Source organism: Monopterus albus, unplaced genomic scaffold (assembly GCF_001952655.1).
Source record: "Monopterus albus unplaced genomic scaffold, M_albus_1.0 scaffold165.1, whole genome shotgun sequence".
Taxonomy (NCBI): Eukaryota; Metazoa; Chordata; class Actinopteri; order Synbranchiformes; family Synbranchidae; genus Monopterus; species Monopterus albus.
The window spans coordinates 383352-406508 of record NW_018128045.1 but is presented as its reverse complement, the minus strand read 5'-3'; the positions used below and the strand labels follow the sequence as shown (position 1 = coordinate 406508).

Genomic DNA, 23157 nt, shown 5'->3' with positions numbered 1-23157 from the left:
AAGCTTTCACTGTAGGCACAAGGACACTGAGCCAGTTAGATAAACTATTCTCGGTGAAACGTAGCCTTCTGCGGATGTAGGGGGAGTTTATTTAAAAGTCAAGAATACACTGGCAGTCAAGAGAAAAAGAAGAGGGCGGATGACGGTAAAAGAGTGAATATATTTCTGTATACTAGTTTAGTTCGGGTAAAAACAATTACTTCCACAAGTAACGTAACAGGACACTACGAAGAACAGGACATTGCTAGATTTGTTTTCACACAGACTCAGCTGTTCCTGTGCACACATGTTCACCTGCTAGCATAATTAAGCAACGTCATGACTGAGTGACAGAAGCGGGCCAGGACACAGAGGGACCACCTGCACCTGAGGCCCGTCTCAGAGTGAAGCTCTGTAAAACAGCAGCATCTGGACTGTTAGCAAATAGTAACACTGTCACTGCTTTGGTTGACACATGCACAGGTTTTCACATAATGCATGTGACATTGTAAAAACTTTATCTTAAATTTGGATTTATATTTCTATAGCTTTCAGAAGCTGTGTGCTAATACAGTGTTTGCTAAGCTGCAAAACAATGTGATACTGTGGGGTTACGGTGGCAAAGGCGATGCCTTGTGGTGAACTGTTTTCTCTCACCTCAGGCTGCTCGTCTCTAAAGCTCTGACATCGTCTCCTTTCTCAGTGACTGTTTTGTGCTAGTGGAAGTTGTTTCCACTGCAGACCTTGTGAACACCATGATTACAGCTCTGTTAGTGAATGAAACAGTACAAACCAGACAAGACGAACCTTCCATGATTCACTGTCTTACCAACAGGAGTACTGATCTGATCGAAAACTAGACTATAAGGGAATCAAATATCCACATTGCTGATTCTTGGACAGGCCTGTGAACCCACAAACAGACCCCATGTTGAAATGCTTTAGGCCTACAGTGTCTGTTGACAACAAGTGTCCAACAGAGCCTAAACATGGCCCTATAACCAAGTGTGAACCCTTAAATCTTTGAAGAAGAAGAGCAGACCTGGAAAAATGTTATCTTCTAAGCATATCTTCATGCTACAAGTCTAAAAGTAAAGCTAGTCCTTGCAAAGATAGAAATCCAAGACCACAAACACAGAGACAGACACACACACTGTGATAATTTACATCCCCTGTCTAACTCCATGGTAAACCAGCTTCATTAATCCAGCCACCAGAAGGGTGTTGGCACCAGTAGTGTCTGCCAACACACACAGTCATGTATAGTGTGAGTGTGTGTATGTGTGCCCCCCCCAGAACTAATCTCCTGCTATATTTTCTCTCTTCTTTCTCGATTCTGGTCCAATCCTCTCTCACCAGGTCGCCTTTTAAAGGATTTGAAGCAGGATAAAAAGAATTTCCCAGAAGCCCAGGAATCAGACCCTCGTGTAGTAAACACAGCAAAAGAAAAACAACAGAATAAGAAAAGTGATGGTGCTATTGTAGAGGAAAAACCTGGACAATACCTCACTGAGACAGACAGAAAGGTCACGCTGGGTTTGTGATGTGGGTTACTAAACTTTTAGAATAAACTCCCAGAGGAAACATAGTCTGCAGGTTGCTTTTTCTTTCACATCATTTTTTTTTTGCATTTAATTTCTCCCAAAGTAAATGTCACTGTGATGCTTGTTACATATTGTTTATGAATATTTTATAAGTGGCTATTTTTGTCAGTTTTGTTTCAAAACAACAGTCCACTAACTTTGGGAAATACAGTTATTCTGGAGTCAGGACAGGTGAGCCTGGAGAGATGCCAAGCGCCACCTCTGTTCTTTGCAGAGGCTAAACTGACTGCACACAACAAATGGAGACAACACATGGGTTTTCCCTGGGCCATTCGCATCAGTGTCTCCTCTTGTTTTTATTTGCTCTTTAATCTAAAAGTGCAACACATTTGTAACAACCTTTTATTTCAGTTGTAGAATGGATGAATGGTTGAGAAGGTGTTTGGCTGCTGAATTACACTAACGACAACTAGCAAAATAGGGGAGACCCCAAACTTGTGAACATCAACGCACATGTGTGTGCACACATGAGTATATTCTATATATAAAATGTATGCTTTTATATTTTCTATGCAAATATTTATAAACCTAAATGCAAAGGATTACGTATGTTTACATATATAATCTTTTAAAAGGTTTGAGATAATTTTAGGGCTAGTCAAAGTAGCATGATACTAAACTGTTAAATTGCTAATAAGCCTGTTCTTGCACAAAACCACAGTGACCATTTGTAGATCAAAGGGAGCATGAACCGTGCTAACACAGTCCCATCAAACATTTAATATGACAAACATTAGCACTAACTATTACATTCAACCTACAGAATTGACCAACTGCTGAACTGGAAGGTTCACCATCAGGCCAATCTTCCACCAAGTGTTTGTTCTATATTGAGGTAGACACTTTATCCTCACCTCTCCGACCATTCCGTTCCACTCCCCATCGATGTTCTTTCCATGTCTGCCATTGGTCACCAGGTAAAGGTCATATGTGAAGCCCACAATCTTGGCCAGTCGCTTCAGGACATCAATGCAGAACCCCTTGCAACAGTGCTTCATGGGCACAGCTCCTTCCATCACCAAACTGAGGAGATGTGAGAAATGACACATACAGTACGTGACATAGTAAAGGTGTTTGAGATTTTAAGATGAGTTATCAAGGATGCTTTGACCTGGATGGGCTGTCTGGCTGTGTAGAAACTGCAAAAGGAGGAGAGTGAGCTGATAGAGGAGTGAGAAATTGAACCGATACACAGGGAGAAGGTAAGAGATAAAGCGGGACACTAAGGTATGAATTATTGGCAAGGCACTGTGAGGGGATCAATACTGACAGCTTGAGCAGTGCTTGACAGGCAACACTCGACAGGTCAGGCAACTCAGGAGGAAAAGTGTTGTTAATCTCCGGTTTGTGCTCTTGGATGCTGTCTAAAAGAAACAGCATGCATCTTTCCACTCAGGCTTCATCCAGCGAACGCTTCGCCCTGACAATCCACATATGGAAATCTGAGTACATTTAGATGATCGGTCAGGTGGCTGCGATGCCGTCCACCAGCTCTCCATACCAGGACCATTTCATAAGCCCTCTGACACTAAGCTATGGCAAGCTCTCAGCTCGGTTACCTAGCAACACAAGTTGTGCGTTTGGCAAATTATTTTTTACTACAAGTCAAAAGGAGGCCAAAATGATGAGGGAGGGGACTAAACTGCTCTGTACTTAAACATTTTCACATAGAAGCAAAACTCTTGTCTTGTCTTTACTGAGGACAAACAAAAAAATAAATAAAAGCTGAAGTTTTTTTTTTAAAGTCGGATCTGCAACAAATTTTCATGGTTGTGATCTTACATTACCACACACAACTCTCTTTTCATGTATGCACAAAAAAGTTCACATTGTTCATATGAAGTATTTTTATAACCATTTCCATGCACAAGCAGACTCCACATGACGCATGGTGATGAACATACATCCAATCTTTTGTATCTGAACAATGAATGCTTTGTTAGCAGTTTAGTTTCTAGATGCATCGTTCATATTAGCATATGATAAATATAATGATATATGTTGCTTTCTACCAGATATATTTTTGACATTTTCCCACGTTAATTAGTTTATTAGTTAGTTCTTATGTTTGAACCGGAATATAAAGACAGGTACTACACGTGGTCATTTTTAAGCTTGAGAGCTCAGTTAAGTTCAGCGTCATGATGTGTTCAGCATTAGGGTGTGTGATGCAAGCTTCATCACAAGCAAGAAATGTTCAGTGTGAGACACAGTTAAGTTTAGGTGCCTGGTTGTGCCCCGGTGATTTATGTGTGTGTTCGTTTCAAGCGCTGAAAAACCATGACCTTGTGGTCGATGACAAGAGAAAATAAAAGCATAAAATATCTTATCCACAGCATCACAGGAAGCTCAGAGGAAATAAGCTGTGACAGGTAAAAAAAGATAAACTGATTAAACTGTAAGTACATAAAATATATAATAAATAAGGAAAGGAAAAAGAAAGAGCAAGTGAGGAAAAGACAAAGCAGTTGGGTTATCAAGATAGCAAGCTTGTCTCTCAGCCAATAAAATTGATGGATGATGAGCTCGTTATCTTCCTATTGGCCAGGTCATGAGCTGGCAGGAAAGGAGCTTATCTGGGATGGAGTCCAAGCCATGCGCACGTACATTTACCCACAGAGGCACACTCCCTTCCGTCTCTCCTCCTCCTCCCGACTACACGTATATGAACCAGGAAAGAAACCAATGATAAAGAATTCTGATTATAAATAAACTGCATGTTGTATATTACAGTAAAAGGGCCATTGTGTGATTTTAACTGGCACAGAACGACTCTGTAAATTGGGCTGAATCACTGCATATGTGCTGTGGTTCCCATGCCGTTTATTATCCGGACTGATTAAAAGACAATTAACCTTACTTCTCTGTGTGGTCTGAAGTTTTCTAATGTTTTTTTTAATTAACCGCTGTAACAGTCATGCCTTGCTCTTAATTGTGTGCACTAATGTGATACCATATGACTGTTAATGTACCTATAGCTGCTGTGAGGTAGGTTCATTTCCCTCTCTGAGATAATGAAGCTATTTTGTGATGTTTTAATCCATCGACCCCCAGAAGGTCGCTCTTTAAGGCCGCCCCTCCCTCTGCATGGCACCTGGAGACGGAACAGGTCTTGTTCACCGGCGCCTGGCTAGACATTTCAATTTCACAACGGACAAGAATGTGGGATGTGTTTCAGGACAGTCTCATCTAATCAGCTTGTGAAACTTTTTTCCTACCGAGGTTTATACGATGAAATGGATTTAGAGACATCACACAGCAGACATCTAGGTTAGAAGTCAGCGATTATGTAATAACTATATTGTATTTGTACACTTGGTGTTTAAAACCACATCATTTGATTCTCGAAGGGAAAAATATGAGGTATACACACTACTGTTTTGTCTTCAATTATGGCCACAGTAAAGCTCAGGTCATCCAGTTGTGCTTTTTTCTTTGGAGAGTTTCCAAAACAAACTCCATCTACACTTACTTTCACTGGAATATTGTTCTCTCACTAAGTCAGATTAAACAATCAGAAAACTGTGTGTCATCATCACTGCTCTCATTTTGCTCTAATGGCCATAATGGACAGCCTGGATGTCGGTAAGAGTCAAGGCGGTGGAGAGCTCTGGCTGAGAAACCACAGCACTGAGAAAGCTACACTAATGTACAAGTTTGGAGAAATATCTTCTAGTACTAAGTGACCATGTACTGCATATTTGGAAGGCATGCAAGTGTAATTTAACCTTTCATATTTGAATTAAATTAAAGTGAATGTGCACACCATCCACTAAGAACTGACCTTAATGAAAAGAAAATGCTGTAATGGAAATGCTTTCACTGATTTCCAAGGAATGCGTTTTCCACACATTTGATCATTTTAATATCTGGGGTTGGTGGTGTTTTACCTGGAGTTGATCGGCATGCGGCACGGTACCGAGTCCCGGATGCAGGAACTGGTGCCGGGGTCCGCGGGCTCCACAATGACAAAGGGCCTCTCCTCCAGGGTAACCACTCGGAGGTGCTGGGAGTCATCCAGGGGCTTAAGGAAGGAGCCGTATCGAGACCAGGGATGGTAACGCAGACGCAGGTGGCCATTCTCCCACCATCCGACCTGGATGTACATAAACACACAACAACACACAGAGGATCAGGTCCTCAGCTCCTGGACAGCTGTGGCTAACAGCAGCTGATCACATCTCTACACGTAAGCTTGTGCTATTCTGGACACGTCTCAGGGGGATTTGAGTCATTTAACCAGTGACATCCAATTAGATTTGATTTGAATACTTTCATCCTGTTCATAAAAATAACCACACTAGGTAATTTGTTGGCTAAAGACGTGTTTTACTGTCCACTCATGAGCACAGCTAGTAATTTACAGCATGTGTAAAAGGTGTTGAGCTAAACTAGGTTAAGACTAGACATTTCTTTCAGATATGTAGCTACACATGTTTCCTGAACATTTCAAAGACTGCAATTTAGTCTTTAGTTAGGATCTGCTACGTGCTTAAATAGCCTTATGTAAATGCTGCTGAAGCACTGCCTAATTACACCCAGACCTGCAGCCTAGCTGTCTCGAGTCTCCTGTTGGCCCGAGCTTCTAGTCATGTACTTGTTTTCTCCTTCTTCCATAGCTCCATGATCTTCCCAGCACAGTTATGTTTCAAAACATGAACGGTGAGCTGTGGAGGATATTTTGGGTTGTGTCTTTGCATTTGTCATCTTGTATAATGAGCAGTTTGTTCATCTTGACTGAACCCAGAGCTTTATGAGCTGCATTTTAGAATAGAGACAACCCAGCGTGTCACAGGGACCTACACATGTAAATGAATCAGTTTACATTGAGTGAAGATGTTACTGGACTGAAGTGTGGCCAGAGCATCTCAGGTATTTGGTTTTCTAGCTGTGGTGTCGTATATTTATGACCGACTGACACTGGGCAAGAGGCGGGTGCACCCTGGGCAGACTACACACACTCCTAAGGGCGATTTAGAGTCGCCAGTCAACCGAAGCTGCATGTTTTGGACTGTGGGAGGAAGATGGAGTACCCGGAAAGAACCCACGCAGACACAGGGAGGACATGCAGACTGCACACAGAAAGGCCCCGGGCCTGCTATGAGGCAGCAGCGTTAACCATCGCACTACCACGAGAGCCAATTGATGCAAAAATACAAATAGGTGCACTGACACACATCCGCATTGTTATTCATAATTATTTAGTTTAAGAGGGTGATCTAAATAAAAAATTTCCAGCACCTGGCACTTCGGACCAACCTCACTCCCCTGTACCCCTTATGCACTTTGTGTGTCTGTTGTCTCTCACTGTCTCTGCTGCATAAATAAGATGAGTTTGATCCAATAGTTCATTATGGAGCAGCATGATAATTTGTGCTTCTGTGCTCATTTGTTCCGTTCACCCTCCTGACATGCTTTGCATCAACTGAAGTATCTGCTTTCTACCACATTTATACACACATTACACACATACAGCCCAGACAGGGCATGATTTGTTTGTTGTAGGTCTTTGTTACCATGGCAATGTCACAGCCATTGTGATTTTTATCAAAATGCTGAAATGAAAAACAACAGCAACACTAAATGTGCCTTAAAACAACGTTAAAACATTTAAATATTCACGTATTACAAACATCAAGGATCTGGCCAAATGTTGCAGCATGTTGCACCATAAACAGACTTGAGCACTTACACCCTGAAATTTACTCTCAGATACACAGTTGTGAGTCACAGTCACTTTAGTCTGTTCATGTCTACATTTCCATTACAATCAATGGTGCACAGCGCAGAGGACTTAATCATTTGTGTTGCACTGCAAGGAGACAATAATTCAATGTGCACTACTTCCAAAATCAGCACTCAGCAGAGTCATTACTTTGCAATCATTGCTCCCAAATGCTGTAAAGAATCAATCATGTAATCCTGTCAGTATTTTGACATTAATTATCCAAACCCGACCAACAGCTGCTTCAGAGCGTCTATAACTCTGAGACGAATACACGGTGCTTTGTATATTTTTGTCGGCTCAGCCACAGCGGTGGCGACCGCTCATTGAAACACAGCTCCTCTTCTGTTTATTACAAACAAATCACCGCTGCTGTTGCTACAGCACACGTGAAGCTCATCACTATCTGAGCAGCAGCAGACCTTTTCTTACAAAGGCAAAACACTTGGTGACGAGAATAGCAAATGTAAGAATCACAGCTATAGTGGTCTGCTCCAAAAGGCTTTCATGGGAAAACTCAACATTTTTAAAATAAGGCCAAGGTGCAATGCTCAATTAATATTAAAATAATAGCACTGTTGGAACCACAGGGCAGGGTAAACATTTGCACAGCACTGTCTACAATGACTGAAAAATAAGATTTTCCTCTTTGTTTCAGTTTACTGTATTTTTTTTCTATAATTTCTGAATCCACTTTACAGTATACCAGCAATTTTACATGGAGTTAACCAGACCGGAAAGGCCTAATGACAGATTCTATAAGTTGCATCATGGGAACTGTAGGATCAAGTGTTTTCACTCATATTAAGGATTCATGCTCTTGTCCGCTGTGGCTTTCATTTTGACAAATATTTCTCTCACAAGTCTTTATCAAAATCCAATTTTAATATGCAGGAGTATCATTTTAAACAGATAATGAGGGAGGAAGACGCCTTCTCTCCCTTTAAGATTAGACGTAAGACTTTCCTTTTTGATATAGCTTATAGTTAGGGCTGGCTCAGGCGGCCGAGAGCCTTCCCTTAGTTATGCTGCTATAGGCCTAGACTGCTGGGGGCCCCATGTTGCTCTGTGCTCCTCTCCTCTCTCTCCATGCATCTATATGCCACCACTACATGTCACTAATTGTCACCAAGTGCTGCTGAAGGGGGGTTTGCTGGGCTTTTCCTCCATCAAAATAATAATAGTAAGGTCTAGACCTTACTTTGTAAAGTCTTCTGAGATGACCTTTGTTGTGATTTATTGCTGTACAAATAAAAGTGAAATGAACTGAATTGAATGAGGATCATATGGCGTAGGAGGACATGGAGAGTTCACCTTAAATGTAGGAAACTTGTGAAAACGTCAGAACAATAGTTGGCCTCAGTTCTGGGTTTGCGGTGTTTCTGTTTTAAGCTTTTGTTTAAGTTAAGAGTTGAATAATATGAAAATCGATCAGTAGAATTGATAATGTGATTTTGACATTTGACATACCTCGCCATCATATTGCATTTAGCTGATTCATGATGTTTGTTGCCTTTTCTAACCTTCAGTTTCAAGTAGATTTCATCTCAGAATTCTTTTTTTAAACCCATTATTATAGCCGAGTCTGCAGCTGTCTGGGCTTTCTGTCTGTTTCTGTCCTTTTCAGTTATGATTTATTTTTCTCAAAGCTGCTCTGTCAGAGCTCCTCTTCTGTTTCCCAATAATGTCTCTCATCCTTGGAGGAGTCAAGGTTCTTTTAAGTACCAACACAAGTAATATTTGACCTTGCTGTTGCCATGAATGCTGAAAAGTTATAGCACTCAGCTCCAGTATTAAAATGTGATGGAGAGAAGGACGGGGCCCTGCAGCTCTGAAACCCCTCCAACAGAAAGAAACTACAGCTGTTGCTCACTTGTAACAACTAAGTAGGACTGGCATCCATTTTATAGAAAGCAAAGTGTTGATGGGCATATATTCATGAGATTCCTGCCAGTAGTGAATCCATTACTACTTTTAAGTGATTTCTGGACTTATTTTCACTCTGCTAGTCTGTTCTGAGTGCAAAACAGCTGTAAATTGGAGTAAAAAATAAGTCTGAGCAAAATACATTCTAAACCTAAACAAGCTGCAGAGATGGAAAACCTCTGAAAGCATGGCAAGTCAGGGTGTCAACTGAACCAGAACAAATAAAGTTTGATTAAATCAATATAGTCAGATACACATTGATTTCAAATAGTTGTTCCTCAGACAGCAATATCAATAAGTGGGCTGAGGCGAGGTTTGGCCATAGTGCTGCATTTTAAATCCTTATTAAATATGAAAATGCATCAAACACTGAAGTGAGGAGAAACGGACATGAACAGCTTAAAAACCCAAGGTCACACCTGGCGGCTGAGCTCAGGATCTAGGCTACAAAGTGGTGCAAACAGTAAATTAGCATGTTCCACAATGTGGTGTATTATGGGGATTATTTTTTTCATTCAATACCCATTTAAAAATTCTAAGGTAATGAGAAGATAAGCTCCTCATTATGTCTTAAATAATGTCTGATTGCTACAGACTGTGTGCGCGAACATTGATCTTGTGCGTTCTACAAGATGTTGTACAAGTAGATAGTTGTAAAAATAATCTTTTCCAATTAAATCTACAGCCATGTTCACCCAAAGCATGAAGAGATAACAATTTTTAAAGAGAAACAAAGAGGAGGCAAAACTTCAGCTTGCACAACACTAAAGGAACAACACTGTTTGGTCGTGAGTTCAACTTGAGAACGGAACATTTTTAACATTGCATTTTAACAGTATTCCTTCTGGATGTCAGCATGGACCAGGACATCGGTTTTAAATCCTGCTCCCTTATGAAGCACCTGCTAAGTCATTGTAATGCATTAGCACCTGTTTATCAAGCCCTTCTTGGTGATATGCTGTGATCATTTTGTGTCGTGGGGTTGTAAAACTCTTACTGCACCTCTTGAACTGAACTGAAATGGGATTCAGCTTCGTGTGGTTGTTCTGCTACTGATTACTGAAGGAAAATTGTCTAACTTTGCAGCTTACAGTTGCGCAGGTAGAGCTTCATGGTTGGAAGCAGTGGAGTGGGTTGAATGAACCAGAAATATAAAGTTACAGGGCCCAAAAACAATGAGCTGAAAGCTGGGTAATAATTTACATTCACATAGTGATTTGATCCATTCTTAACGCTACATTATTGATTATAGCAGCTTTAGGATACTTAGTTACTTGATCAGAATCAGACCAGGAGCATAATTTGGTTGTAGCAGTGTCCAGGGACAAACATACTGCAAAATGACTAAATCTAGTAAAATCCCAGGGCTGAGGGGTTTCCTCTGTGAAACCTGACATTGCTACCCTGATGATTTACTCCTAGACTGACCTGAACATCGGATAAAGAAGAGCGCCGCCGGAGTGAGAGCGGCAGAGGCACGTAGACCCTTATCTGTCAGCGTCTGTCTGCTGTAGGCAGTTTTTATTCCACTATCTTTGACTAGCCCATAGAGTACAACACAGCACCCTATCTCCTCTGTCAGTACCTCAGCATTCATTCAGCAAAGGTTCAATACAGTAAAGGTTAGATGCATTGAAAAGGGCAGGAAATGGTACTATGGCTGCTCCAGATGGAGTAGTACTTCAGTTTGCTGGCTTCTCACAATGATGCAAGTCTGTGCTCTTCTCTCAGGTTAAACACTGCCAGAAGCCATAGACTGGATGTTCTGGACTCAAACTATAGAAAGATGGGGTGAGATACAAAAGACATAAAAATATGAATAAAACAGCTGACACTCTCTAAAAATAAATGCCCCTTGTTCAGCAATCAGCGCTGCCGAGTTGTCGGTTTTTAAACTAAGTATCAGTAGTTTTAATATTTCCCTTGATCTGCATCTTGCTCAGAGGCATGTTTTCTTGTGCAAAACAAGACTGGGGTCAGTTTCTCTTCTTAGCATGCATGGTGTATAAGCCTCTGCAAACACCACCACTCAGTGCAAGGTTTTTCAGATGCAAATGGCCGAGATTAAGTCAGAATTTTAGAGTCCAGAGGCATAAACACTGCCGTTCAAGTGTTTTATCACGAATGTTGACGTCTTCAATGGTGGAATTTAGAGGCCAGGTCAAAGATTAACCATGGGACACAGAGGAGGCCTCAAAGTGCTGGCAAAAAGAAATGGAGAGCAAAAGAGTTTCTAAAATTGATTGATTTGATTTTCTAAAGTGTTGAGCAAAGGTGGCATTTAGCGTTTTGCCCCCCTAAAGTTTTTCACGTTTGTTCAAATGACTGCATATAAAACAACACACTCTGGCTTAGGAGATTCTGCAACAAGACGCTGAGGCCTTAAGATGCACTTAAGATGCAGGTAAGCTGAAGATCAGGAATTTATGGACTTTTCTCAGTTTGTCAATAACATAACTGCAAAGCTCTATTCTGACAAATGTGACCTTCAGAAACCAACAGCTAAGATTCGGTGGCACACGATACTGACACTTTTCTCTGCAGTGTTCTAAAACTCAGATCATTGAACTAAACTGCTGTGAGGTTTAATTTCCCCTAAACAACTTGGCCAGCTCATGCCTCTTAAAGATACAAGGGAGGAATAAAACAAATCTGATAAAGATGAAAGAGTCCATGCATCAGCCAGCTCAGCTCAAACTGGTGCCTCAGCAGGACTACTGAATAAAATCTAGACTGATAAGGTTTGGAGCACACAGCTATAGTTAAAGGTTTCCAATTAAGTGCACCGACTAACTACCTCTTTTTTTTTTTTTAATGTAATGTACTTTTGGGATAAATACAGTCTTTGCTGCTGCAGCTCTACACATCATGTGCAAAAGAATGCAGACACCTGAACATACCCATAAACATTTCACTCCAAAACCACATGCATTAATCTGCTGCATTGTTTCAACTTGGGGCATTCCACTGGATGTTGAACCTGGCTTTTAGAGCTCGATTGTTTTTCCCTTTTTCGTTATCAAGGGGTTAGAGTCTGTGCTCACTGGTAAACACGCAGAGTCACAAGAGGTCAGAAGCAAGTGAACACACAGGGATCAGACAAAAAGGTTCACTGAGGAATTTTAAAATGCCAAGAGCGCAGAACTTGGATTTGATGCTGCTACAGTACAAGTGCTGCACATGACCCTCGATGAAGAGGACTGGGCTAGTTAGCGCTGACTAACAAGGCAGACAAACGAGCCGAGGGAGAGCTAATGATGACACAGACATGGACACAGTGAGAAAGCAAGCAGAAAGGTGAAACTGAGCAAAGATGAGTTCACATGTTTGATGGGTGTGAAACTGTGGTTATCCTGTCTAACCGCCATGCTATGATAATTAACTCACACCGCTGTGTACTAACCTCTTCCCAGCCTCTGCCGTTGGTGTAGGAGATGACATCGAGCAGCGGGTTCGACAAGTAGCCGTCACTGTTGAAGGAATAGTCACGCCCACCGATAGATATGTTGGTGAAGTACCTGTGAGAGGAGACAGGAGAGCACAAAGGTGAAATAAGATGTGACTTTATTATCCTACAAGACAGAACTCATGTAAGGAGATAAAGGTAATAAGTGTGCTGGTATCTCTGTGGTTATTGCACTGGCGACTTCAGAACTATAAAGTGTGTCACCTCTGGAAGAATAAACCTGCTGTGATCATCAGTAAGTAAAATAATCATTTTTTTAAAACATCTATAGTACACAGATCAAATAAAACTAAAACTTTTGTGACAAATTGACTGTTTAATAAAACCTGGTGATATTTATCTGAAAATCAGACTTGCTGTTTATTCCTGGCCTGACTGTCAGACTGAATTCTGATTCGCTGACTATAAACAAAACGCTGTTGAAACAAAAACTGAATCTTTGCTGATTGTGGGCCACTGAAAACAAAACTGACACTGGCTCTGGTTCGTAGGACATGACACTGGCAACATGTGAATTTTGTTTGAAAATTACCAAACTCTGTCAGATTAGAGAAGAACAGATCTCTGAGCAAACCCAGAAACGGTAAACACAGCTCTTGGTTGATCTGATGACAAAACTATGTGATATACAGGTGCATTTCAATAAAATAGAATATCGTGGAAAAGTCCATTTATTTCAGTAATTCAACTCAAATAGTGAAACTTGTGTATTATATAAATTCAATACACACAGACTGAAGTAGTTTAATCCGTTGGGTGTTTTAATTGTGATGATTTTGGCCACATTTAACAAAAACCCACCAAATCACTATCTCAATAAATTAGAATGTGGTGACATGTCACTCAGCTAGTCAACTCAAAACACCTGCAAAGGTGTCCTGAGCCTTCAAAATGGTCACTCAGTTTGGTTCACTAGGCTACACAATCATGGGGAAGACTGCTGATCTGACAGTTGTCCAGAAGACAATCATAAACACCCTTCACAAGGAGGATAAGCCACAAACATTCATTGCCAAAGAAGCTGGCTGTTCACAGAGTGCTGTATCCAAGCATGTTAACAGAAAGTTGAGTGGTAGGAAAAAGATGCACAACCAACAGAGAGAACCGCAGCCTTGAGAGGCTTGTCAAGCAAAATTGATTCAAGAATTTGGGTGAACTTCACAAGGAATGGACTGAAGCTGGGGTCAAGGCATCAAGGGCCACCACACACCGCTGTGTCAAGGAATTTGGCTAAAGTTGTCGTATTCCTCTTGTCAAGCCACTCATGAACCACAGACAACGGCAGAGGTGTCTTAGCTGGGCTAAGGAGAAGAAGAACTGGACTGCTGCCCAGTGGTCCAAAGTCCTCTTTTCAGATGAGAGCAAGTTTTGTATTTCATTTGGAAACCAAGGTCCTAGAGTCTGGAGGAAGGGTGGAGAAGCTCATATCCCAGGTTGCTTGAAATCCAGTGTTAAGTTTCCACAGTCTGTGATGGTTTGGGGTGCAATGTCCTCTGCTGGTGTTGGTCCACTGTGTTTTTTTGAAATTTTAGAGAACTTCATGCTTCCTTCTGCTGACCAGCTTTTTGGAGATGCTGATTTCATTTTCCAGCAGGATGTGGCACCTGCCCACACTGCCAGAAGCACCAAAAGTTGGTTAAATGGCCATGGTGTTGGTGTGCTTGACTGGCCAGCAAACTCACCAGACCTGAACCCCATAGAGAATCTATGGGGTATTGTCAAGAGGAAAATGAGAAATGAGAGACCAAAAAATGCAGATGAGCTGAAGGCCACTGTCAAAGAAACCTGGGCTTCCATACCACCTCAGCAGTGCCACAGACCGATTACCTCCATGTCACGCCGAATTGAGGCAGTAATTAAAGCAAAAGGAGCCCCAACCAAGTATTGAGTACATATACAGTAAATGAACATACTTTCCAGAAGGCCAGCAATTCACTAAAAATGGTTTTTTATAGGTCTTATGAGGTATTCTAATTTATTGAGATAGTGAATTGGTGGGTTTTTGTTAAATGTGGGCCAAAATCATCACAATTAAAAGGCCCAACAACTTAAACTACTTCAGTCTGTGTGTACTGAATTTATATAATAAATGAGTTTCACTATTTGAGTTGAATTACTGAAATAAATGGACTTTTCCACGATATTCTAATTTATTGAGATGCACCTGTAACTGTCACTAAGCCCTGCTCAAGGGGTGTTTGTTGGATTTTCCCTCTCTAATGATAATAATAATAGTAAGGTCTAGAGCTTTGTAAAGTCTCCTGAGACGACTTTTGTTGTGATTTGGTGCTGTACAAATAAAATTGAAACTGAAGCGTCATGAGTGAAATTTTAGGCTGGTGTTGTACAAGTCACATGTTTTTCATTTAACTGAGGCACAATCATACATCACACTCTCTCAAAGTCAAAAGGCAGCATTATCTTTACTTGCTAGTCAGTTTTTGCATGTCAGTATAAAATGTAAATGGTTAAAAACTACAGCCAAGCAGCTCTTTTAAAGGTTATATTTGGATTGAAATTAGTTTCATTTAGTATCAGTGTGAAACTTGCAGACCAGTGCGATTCATTCAGCCTGACTTTCTGTCAGACGGTAGTTTGTTCCCATCAGATAAACTATCAGTCGACAACTTGCGCAGCTCTGCCAGTCTCATTCACGCTTATCACCATTTCTCTGATATCATTCACAACTATTAGCAAGCTATAGAGGAAGATGATGTCGTCTTTCTTCATCCTGTCTACTATGCTCTCCTCGTTTCTGTCACACATACACACACACCTACTTGATTCAATGAACAAATCATTGCACTGCTTTGTTTCCAACAGAGGTGAAGAAACAAGCTACAAGTCACCTTGGACAAAGCCATCAGCCAAAAGACTGTAATGTGACGCGTACACACCTGAACGATCATCATGCCCATTTGACGACCAACACTGTGAAGTGTCTTGTTTCCCAAACTGTTCATTTTCAGCTGAGTCTACCATTTCAAGGGAATAGCTGACAGGCTACTGTGTTTACACTACATTCTTACAGGGTGGTTGAGTTCAGCTGAGGTAGAGTTTGACAGAAGCTGATAGATGCTAATCATGTCCAACCAAAGCCACCGCAGTTCAGAGCTCAGAACAAAATATCAACTTTAGTATCTCCTAATCTAATCCTCTGATTTCCATGATATTTGCTGAGCACATTCATGCTCCCATCACAGTAAGCTTCTTTAGATTTGTATGGCCTAACGTGTTCCCACTGGCGTCATCCTCAGGACAAACTGAAGCTACTGCTGTATATGAAACAAGAAGCTATACAGTTTTTTGGAACCTTAATATTAGAACCTTACATCTGTAAATAACACTGGCAACTGAAAGTTTCAAGACAGAGCAACAGCTATAAAAACAGAAATCAAATGAAAAAACAAAGGCAAAAAAGTAACATAATGAAATCTCTGGCAGTCGAGCATCAGAGACCACGCCAAACACAAAACACACTTACACTGGTGTGAGAGGAAATCACAGCTGAGATGCAGAGATCATGAGGTGGAGAAACAAAGAGCTGAGAGGCAACGCAGGGAGGGGACGACTGGATAAAGAACTTGGATTTGCTAAAATGTTTCCCCCACCTCAGCAATATTCTTGTGTCACACAGCTGAGAGGTTTACAAAGACAATAATGCTTGAAAATACTTTTAATATGAGGAAAGACAAAAGCAGAGGGTGTCGGTGTGAAGCAGGGAGAATGTGAGACAGGAGCTTCGTCTTTGATGTTTTTTAATCAAATCTCTGCTTTAAAAGCCTCTCAAAGAAAAGCGTATCAAAGCATCCTAATGAACCCTTAGCACAAATACCCGGGCGACCTCGCTGGAAGAAAACCTCAGCGACATCACAAACCACTCTGAGTCAACTGAAACAGCTAAAAATATGCACTTCACAAAGGACAGGCTGTGGTTACTACAGAGACAAAGCAGTCCAGAGCTCACTCTGCATATTCAATCAAATTCTCATACTATGCTTTAGTGATATATTCAAGCAAATTTAACAAAGTCTGATAAGGAAAGCTTTTATACAACATCTTCTGAAAACTAAGTATTTGTATATCCCTACTTAAAATGAAAAAGATATGAAGAAATGTGCACAGGATACGACACGTGTCCTGCAGTGATTTAATCAGCTTTAGGGGAAAAGGAACAGAAATGCAAAACAAAAGCAATTCTTAGATTTGAGAAGCAGAATCTTTGGTGCTTTTTCTGTCAAACTAACAAGTTAATCAAATGACTGTTTCTTAACTATTGCAGAAAAAAACTCTGCTGCAGGAACCTGGTTTTCAGATGCTGCTAGAGAACCACTGAACATGACCCAACGTTACACTTCACTGCCAGACAAAGACAAACACAGAAAATGTTTTAACATCATGAGTTGGGCCTACCGTGGCATTTCCTTATGTTGAAGTGCAAAATATCTCTCTAGTCGCATGCTGACTTAAGCAGAAGCTTTCCTTCTCCTGTAGGTGCAGCTCACTGAAAGGTCACGGTCTGTCCTCTGGAGCTACAGTCCAACTGCTGCCTCACACACATCAAGTCCAACAGATACATGTCAGAGTGTGCTACAGCGGGTGATCAGTTAAACAGCGTGATCACTTTATTGTGGGTAAAGTCATTATTTTGCTTTTTATACCAGGGAGACGGGACAGCACACTCCCCACGGTGCACCCAGCTGTTTCACTTCGAAGGTAATACACACCTGTCGCAGTTTCACCACCCTGATAAATTTTGTTATATGAATGCATAAAAGACTAAAATCTCCATAAAAACAATAACACTGGCTTTCCAATAGGCAGGAACGGGGTTTACGGGAAATGACTTGGGTTGATAGAAGTCTATCAGTATGCTAGTATTCAGAGCATCTCACTTTATCAAAGCAGCTTCATTTTAAAACTGCAATTCTTTCTTTATGTTGCTGAGATTTCTCATAGAAAGCTTTCATTCCTCTGTGGCTTTTAAAGCACTTCTTCCATAATGAAGATTCTTTATGTGGCTCTTTCCTGGTCTGCAGTTACCGATGACGCTGATAGCTAACTAATCAGACACAGAGAACAAATTCATTAGACCAGTACTGTTCCAGAATCTAGTGAATAACAAGCTCTTTATTTGGTTAGATTTTTTTTTCTGCACCTTGTTTTGTGTTGATGCTCAAAGTTAAAGCAAAGTCAGTGACTATTGCATCATTACGCTATGTTTGAAAGTATTCTGAGAGATTTCTATATTTATCTGGGTACTTTGCTTTCTCTTCACTGCCAGATAGTTGCTTGCCTTTGTGTTATGCATTCCAGTCATTTTTGTGTCATGTGCTAGCTCATATTCTGTTGCCTGACCTATTTACCTGCCCTTTGGATCTCTTCATGTCAGGGCCACTTGGCGCTGCCTCTCCTCCACCTTTCTCTCCTCTATTTCCTTGATCTGCGGGATTCTGCACCTCAGCTGTGTTGCACTTGGTAATTAGCGACTCGTTTGTCGGTGCACACAGCTGGGGTGAATCCCGCTGATTAGTTTTCCTCCTTATTTATACCTCGGGCAGACGCTCCGCCTTTGCCGCAGCTTTGCGACATGTGACGGACTATACTTACCCTATGTAAGTCACATATGTTGTGTTTGACCCGCATTTGTTAGACGTGTGTAAGATGCTACGCTGACAGTCTTTGTGCGTTTTGGCTTGACCTTATCACGCTAATTATGCGGTTAGCAACACAGAAATACGTGCTTTGTCTTCCACGCTGACAGTCTCTGTGCTGTGGATTACATTGTTTACGCTGGTTCTTTTTGTTCACCTGTCCGTTCTCATCCTCTGCTATCCTAGTTTCTGTCGTTAGTTTGTGTGTTTACTGTCCTGGTCTCCTTAGTCATCACTGCCCTTCCCTTGTTGTATGTATTATGGACCCTGTTTTGTTATGTTTTTATTCCATTAAACCACCTTTTTTGTACTAGCACCTGGGTCAGCCATCTTGAGTCCAACACCAGTTCTCCCTCACCCTCCTGGTGAGGGGGACTAAACATAACAAAATTACTGTTGACTCCAGTTTGCCTGTTCTGGAGGTACCTTTTTATTATATCCATTTTCTATCAAGGTATAATTTAAGAAAAAATATCTTCTAATTCATCCTATAATTATTTAATTTAACCAAATTACAGTTTTCTCTCCCACCCAAATCAAGTTGTTGTAACTGATATACCAAGGCTGTTCCATCCAAAGCATCCTGATTAGCTCATTTATCTTCTGTGTAATGCTAATTCATCAACAGTAGCCGTATGGTTTCACGGTTTTATATTTTGTATTTTAGCTTTTTATCTCCCATAATTATCCTATTTATTTATCATCATAGTGAAGTACTTTTGTCAATGAGCCATTGTTTTTAAAGTGCTGTATAAATACATTGATTTAATCGATCACAGTGGTATCAGCCAGGTTGGCCTCATGAGGCTCTCGCCCCAGTGGGTCAATGCTGCAGATAGGTACATGGTCTGTGGCGGCTCAGAGGGACACAGAAAAGAGAAAATTCTCTTGGACATATTGAACATGGAAACATTCAAGACCTGATGTTGACTCCTCTGAAACTTCAGACTTGCAGTTTGCAACTGCTGAACGTCCCCGATGCATCATCTGCTGCAGGTTCTTCTTTGGAACGACGCTTCAGACAGAGGGGAGTACTTCATCCATCCCCAAAGTCATTAAATGCTTCCACAAGCAGTATGAAAGAATGAAAATCACAAGCTTCATATACTTTTTTGCTTTTCATTAACACAACTGGAATTAGTTTCTGTGAAGATGTCACAGACTGTTACTTTAAATTTCACCTGTAAAGTGAAGCAGGAGGTTGAGAGCGCCTCAGTGGGAGATGCTGCTCTCTGTCTGGGTTATACCTACACAACAGCAGGGCTGAGATGGAGCCTGATTTAATCAGTACATTCATTAAATGCATGACAGCCGTGCATCAAACAGCGCACAGGGAGAAAAGTTCCCTGTGGAATTAGAACCTGTTTTATTACTTTGCAGAGTGCAAAAAAAGAGAAAAGAATTGGATATAGGGAATTACGATGGAGCAAAAGATAGACAAAGGAATGGAAAAGGCAAAAGAGGGGATTTAGGCCAGACAGAAAGAAATGACAGACTGACCAGTGTGTGAAAGCAACAGCTCTGGGACAGATAGAGGGCAGAAGTCGACTCAACCCAGTTAATCCACCTTTTGATTAGCAGGAATAAAGTTTACCCAGACCTCCATCTGTTCAAGTTCACAGAGGTCTAGAGAAAAGCTTGTCACAAAACAAGGTCTGTGGAGCTCCTGAGGCGCCTTGCGATCATTCAGTCTGACGACACAAATGCAGGTGGAAATAGTACAACTGGGGCCAAATGTACAAACAACGTGCACGCACAAAAGCCCTGCACACGTCTATTCCTCACACACACGGTATAAACACAATGTGCAAGAAGAACGTGACCCTCACACATGTGTACACGGTTTGAGTAGATGGAACGTGAGACAGCCTTAAACAGCTTCTATGATTTTTAGCTGTTTACTTCTATTTCAGTTCATAAAGTGTATTTTACACATTGCGTTTGACCTAATGATTTTTTTTTTTCCTTTTGCCTTATTGTCATTTCCCAGTTTTTCATTCTAGGCTTTCTTGTAAATTATATCCCTACACTGCTGATATTACTTTAATGATTCTATCCCCACAGTAGGGGGGAACCTGAGTCCAGCCGGTGGCGGTTTTTGGCATGGGTTGAACCAGGCAGCCGCCCGGGGCGACATTTTTTTATGACACGTGGGGGGCGGCACAAGCACTTGGAAAGAAAATAATCTGCGCCGCTAAGCAGTTTTCTATTATCTATCATATGTGGCGCCCCTGCTTGATGAGAAGGTGCCATCCACAGAAGCTGTGAGAGAGGTGGAAAGGGGAGGGGAGGGGGCGCAAGAGGAGAGTTCACCTCTCCCAAATGGAGCGGACGAAGGGGCGGGGGGGATCCACTTAGTAGATTAAACTAAGTCAGTGACACCTTGACTTTCTTCCAAATAACGCACATTTCATTCATAATATTATAAACACAGATCTATATGGCTAATAAAAATAGGCAATACAAGGTGAATTGGTTTAGTCTTGACTTCTGGTCGTGATGGGAAATCTGTTGATTGTCGATTGCAAAAGAAAAAAACAGAGCGATGGAGAGAAAAAGGTCAAAGCTGTCAGGTGCCCAATTTAGGAAAAAGAGAAAAGAAGAAGAGGAGAAACGAGCAAAGGATAAAGGTAGGCAACTACGTTCTGTATGATTACGGTATCCATGTCATCAGTGAAGGGCTAATGTTAATTTATTGGTATAACGTTAGTCTTACGTTTGTTAGCCTTCTTGATATGATGCTTGCTATGCTTATACAACAATAATTCGGTCTTTACTCGACACAAGATCTAAATTCACCAGAAAATTGTGCTTTGCAACAAAACTGTTGCAAGTACAGTTATTTGCTTCCATCATTCAGGTTAATGTTGGACCATTAATGTTGGTTAATTAGCCAGTGGAATTTACAAAAGCACTGCAAAAAATGATTTTTTAACCGAGTAAATATTACTCTAATAATATGTTTAAACTTTACAAGAAATTCTCGTGTTTGTAAATTTAATTCAGAATTTAACCTCGAATTTAATGTGATACTTGATGTTTGTATGTAATTTTGTATAATCGTTTATACAAGTAAAGTTTGTATGACAATAACAAGTAATATTAACTACACTAATGCATTGCCTGCCTTAACTTCTTGAGAGGAAGTAAACTTTACTTGGGTAATGCAAGCAAATCTGGCAACACTCTCCAAACTCGGTGGGTGATGTCACAGGGAGTTTGCGCTCCAAACAAAGCAGGACTTTTTGAATGGCGGCTGAGTTTGAGAGGGGCATACAGATGACTGTTTGGATTTTTTTAAATAGGAAAATTGTGACTGTGGCTGCGAAGGTAAGTATGTTTGTGTTCTTGGTTATTTTACTGTTCTGGTAGCTTGTCAACTGAAGTCACCGTTTGGTTAATAAATACTTAACATTGTTATTCGATGTAGCCTTAGTGCTCAACATTAGCTAACTAGCGGGATAATTTCATGCACTTGACCCAAAATAAGCTACCAATGGGCTAACGCCAGTTCGTTACCTTTGTGGTTAAAGACCTTTTTTGCAGAAAATATAACGTTGCTTAATTATTTTAGTGGCATATTGGTGGCTTCACGCGCACTTTCCGAAAGCCGATTATGATCTGTCACGATAGCTGGTCGCATCTAACTTTACATATTTCCAGTCTGGCTCTGTCTCTGCTGCCAGTCGGCAGAGAAAATTGTCAAGTGTGTGCTGTAAAGTTATGTAGCCAGCGGATCTGGGCCGATTCTGGCTAAGTGTCGGCACACTTGGTTGAATTCTGGCATTGGCTCACCAACACTGAGTTAGATCTGGCCCAGTATAGGTTGCCAGATTTGGTTGTGTGGATTTGGGCCAGTTTCGGTTGAGATATGGCATGTGGGCTGAAAATTACACACCATGTTTAGATCATAAAAAATGTGCAAGTAACCACACATGCACACACACAGACACACAATAAAACGACATATACCATCTGGCTGTTGTAATTCAGTAAACTTGTAAGAAAAAAGTTGTGCCTGTGACAGCCATATTATATTCTCAAACTTTAGTAGGTTAAACATAAAACTGAACACTTGCTATAATCACAAAAGCCACTTGTTTTAATACAAACCGTTTTTTTTTTTTTGTTTTTTTTTCTATACTTTATTAGGGCATATGACAGTTAAACATAAGTAAATAGATCGGAAACAAGAGGACTATAACATAAAATAAAGAACATAAAAACAAGAACAACATCGAAGCAGACAATGTGAACATGAAACTTTTAGGGCAGGGGGTGACTTAATGGGTTAAGTTAAGTAAAAACATTCAGGGAAGTACATATATTACAAATTTTGATAGCTTTTTTATTTTCGCTCTTCAGGATGGAGGAGAATTAATTTTTAATTTCACATAACAGGGCAGGGAAGAAGGGTTTAGATTTAGAGAATTTGCATTTGTGAATATAAAATTTTGCCATGAGTAGAATAAAGTTAATTAAATGTAGTTTGTCACTTTCCTTTCTATTATTGTTCCATCCTTCCATCTATCTATTTTCTTCCGCTTATCCGGGGCCGGGTCGCGGGGGCAGCAGTCTAAGCAAAGATGCCCAGACCTCCCTCTCTCCAGACACTTCCTCCAGCTCCTCCGGGGGAATGCCCAGGCGTTCCCAGGCCAGCCGAGAGACATAGTCCCTCCAGCGTGTCCTGGGTCTTCCCCGGGGCCTCCTCCCGGTAGGACATGCCTGGAACACCTTCCTAGGAAGGCGCCCAGGAGGCATCCGAAACAGATGCCCGAGCCACCTCAGCTGGCTCCTCTCGAT

General features: G+C 41.0%; 1 protein-coding gene and 1 long non-coding RNA gene across 3 annotated transcripts in view; one reads left to right on the top strand and one right to left on the bottom strand.

Annotated features, from left to right (window-relative positions):
• The window catches only part of grin2da (glutamate receptor, ionotropic, N-methyl D-aspartate 2D, a), a 196537-nt gene that overhangs the window by 41815 nt on the left and 131565 nt on the right, over window positions 1–23157 (bottom strand). Inside the window, exons 7-9 of the mRNA XM_020615463.1 lie at window positions 12638–12752; window positions 5474–5679; window positions 2438–2606 (exon numbers count right to left, since the gene is read on the bottom strand). Of these exons, the coding sequence (XP_020471119.1) occupies window positions 2438–2606; window positions 5474–5679; window positions 12638–12752 (490 nt within the window). The remainder of the gene's footprint in view (window positions 1–2437; window positions 2607–5473; window positions 5680–12637; window positions 12753–23157) is intronic.
• LOC109968897 (uncharacterized) overlaps window positions 21367–23157 on the top strand; it is an 11107-nt gene continuing 9316 nt past the window's right edge. Inside the window, exon 1 of one of the 2 annotated variants that reach the window (XR_002276198.1) lies at window positions 21367–21684. This is a non-coding gene — a long non-coding RNA (uncharacterized LOC109968897). The remainder of the gene's footprint in view (window positions 21685–23157) is intronic. The other variant, XR_002276199.1, reaches the window with a different exon arrangement.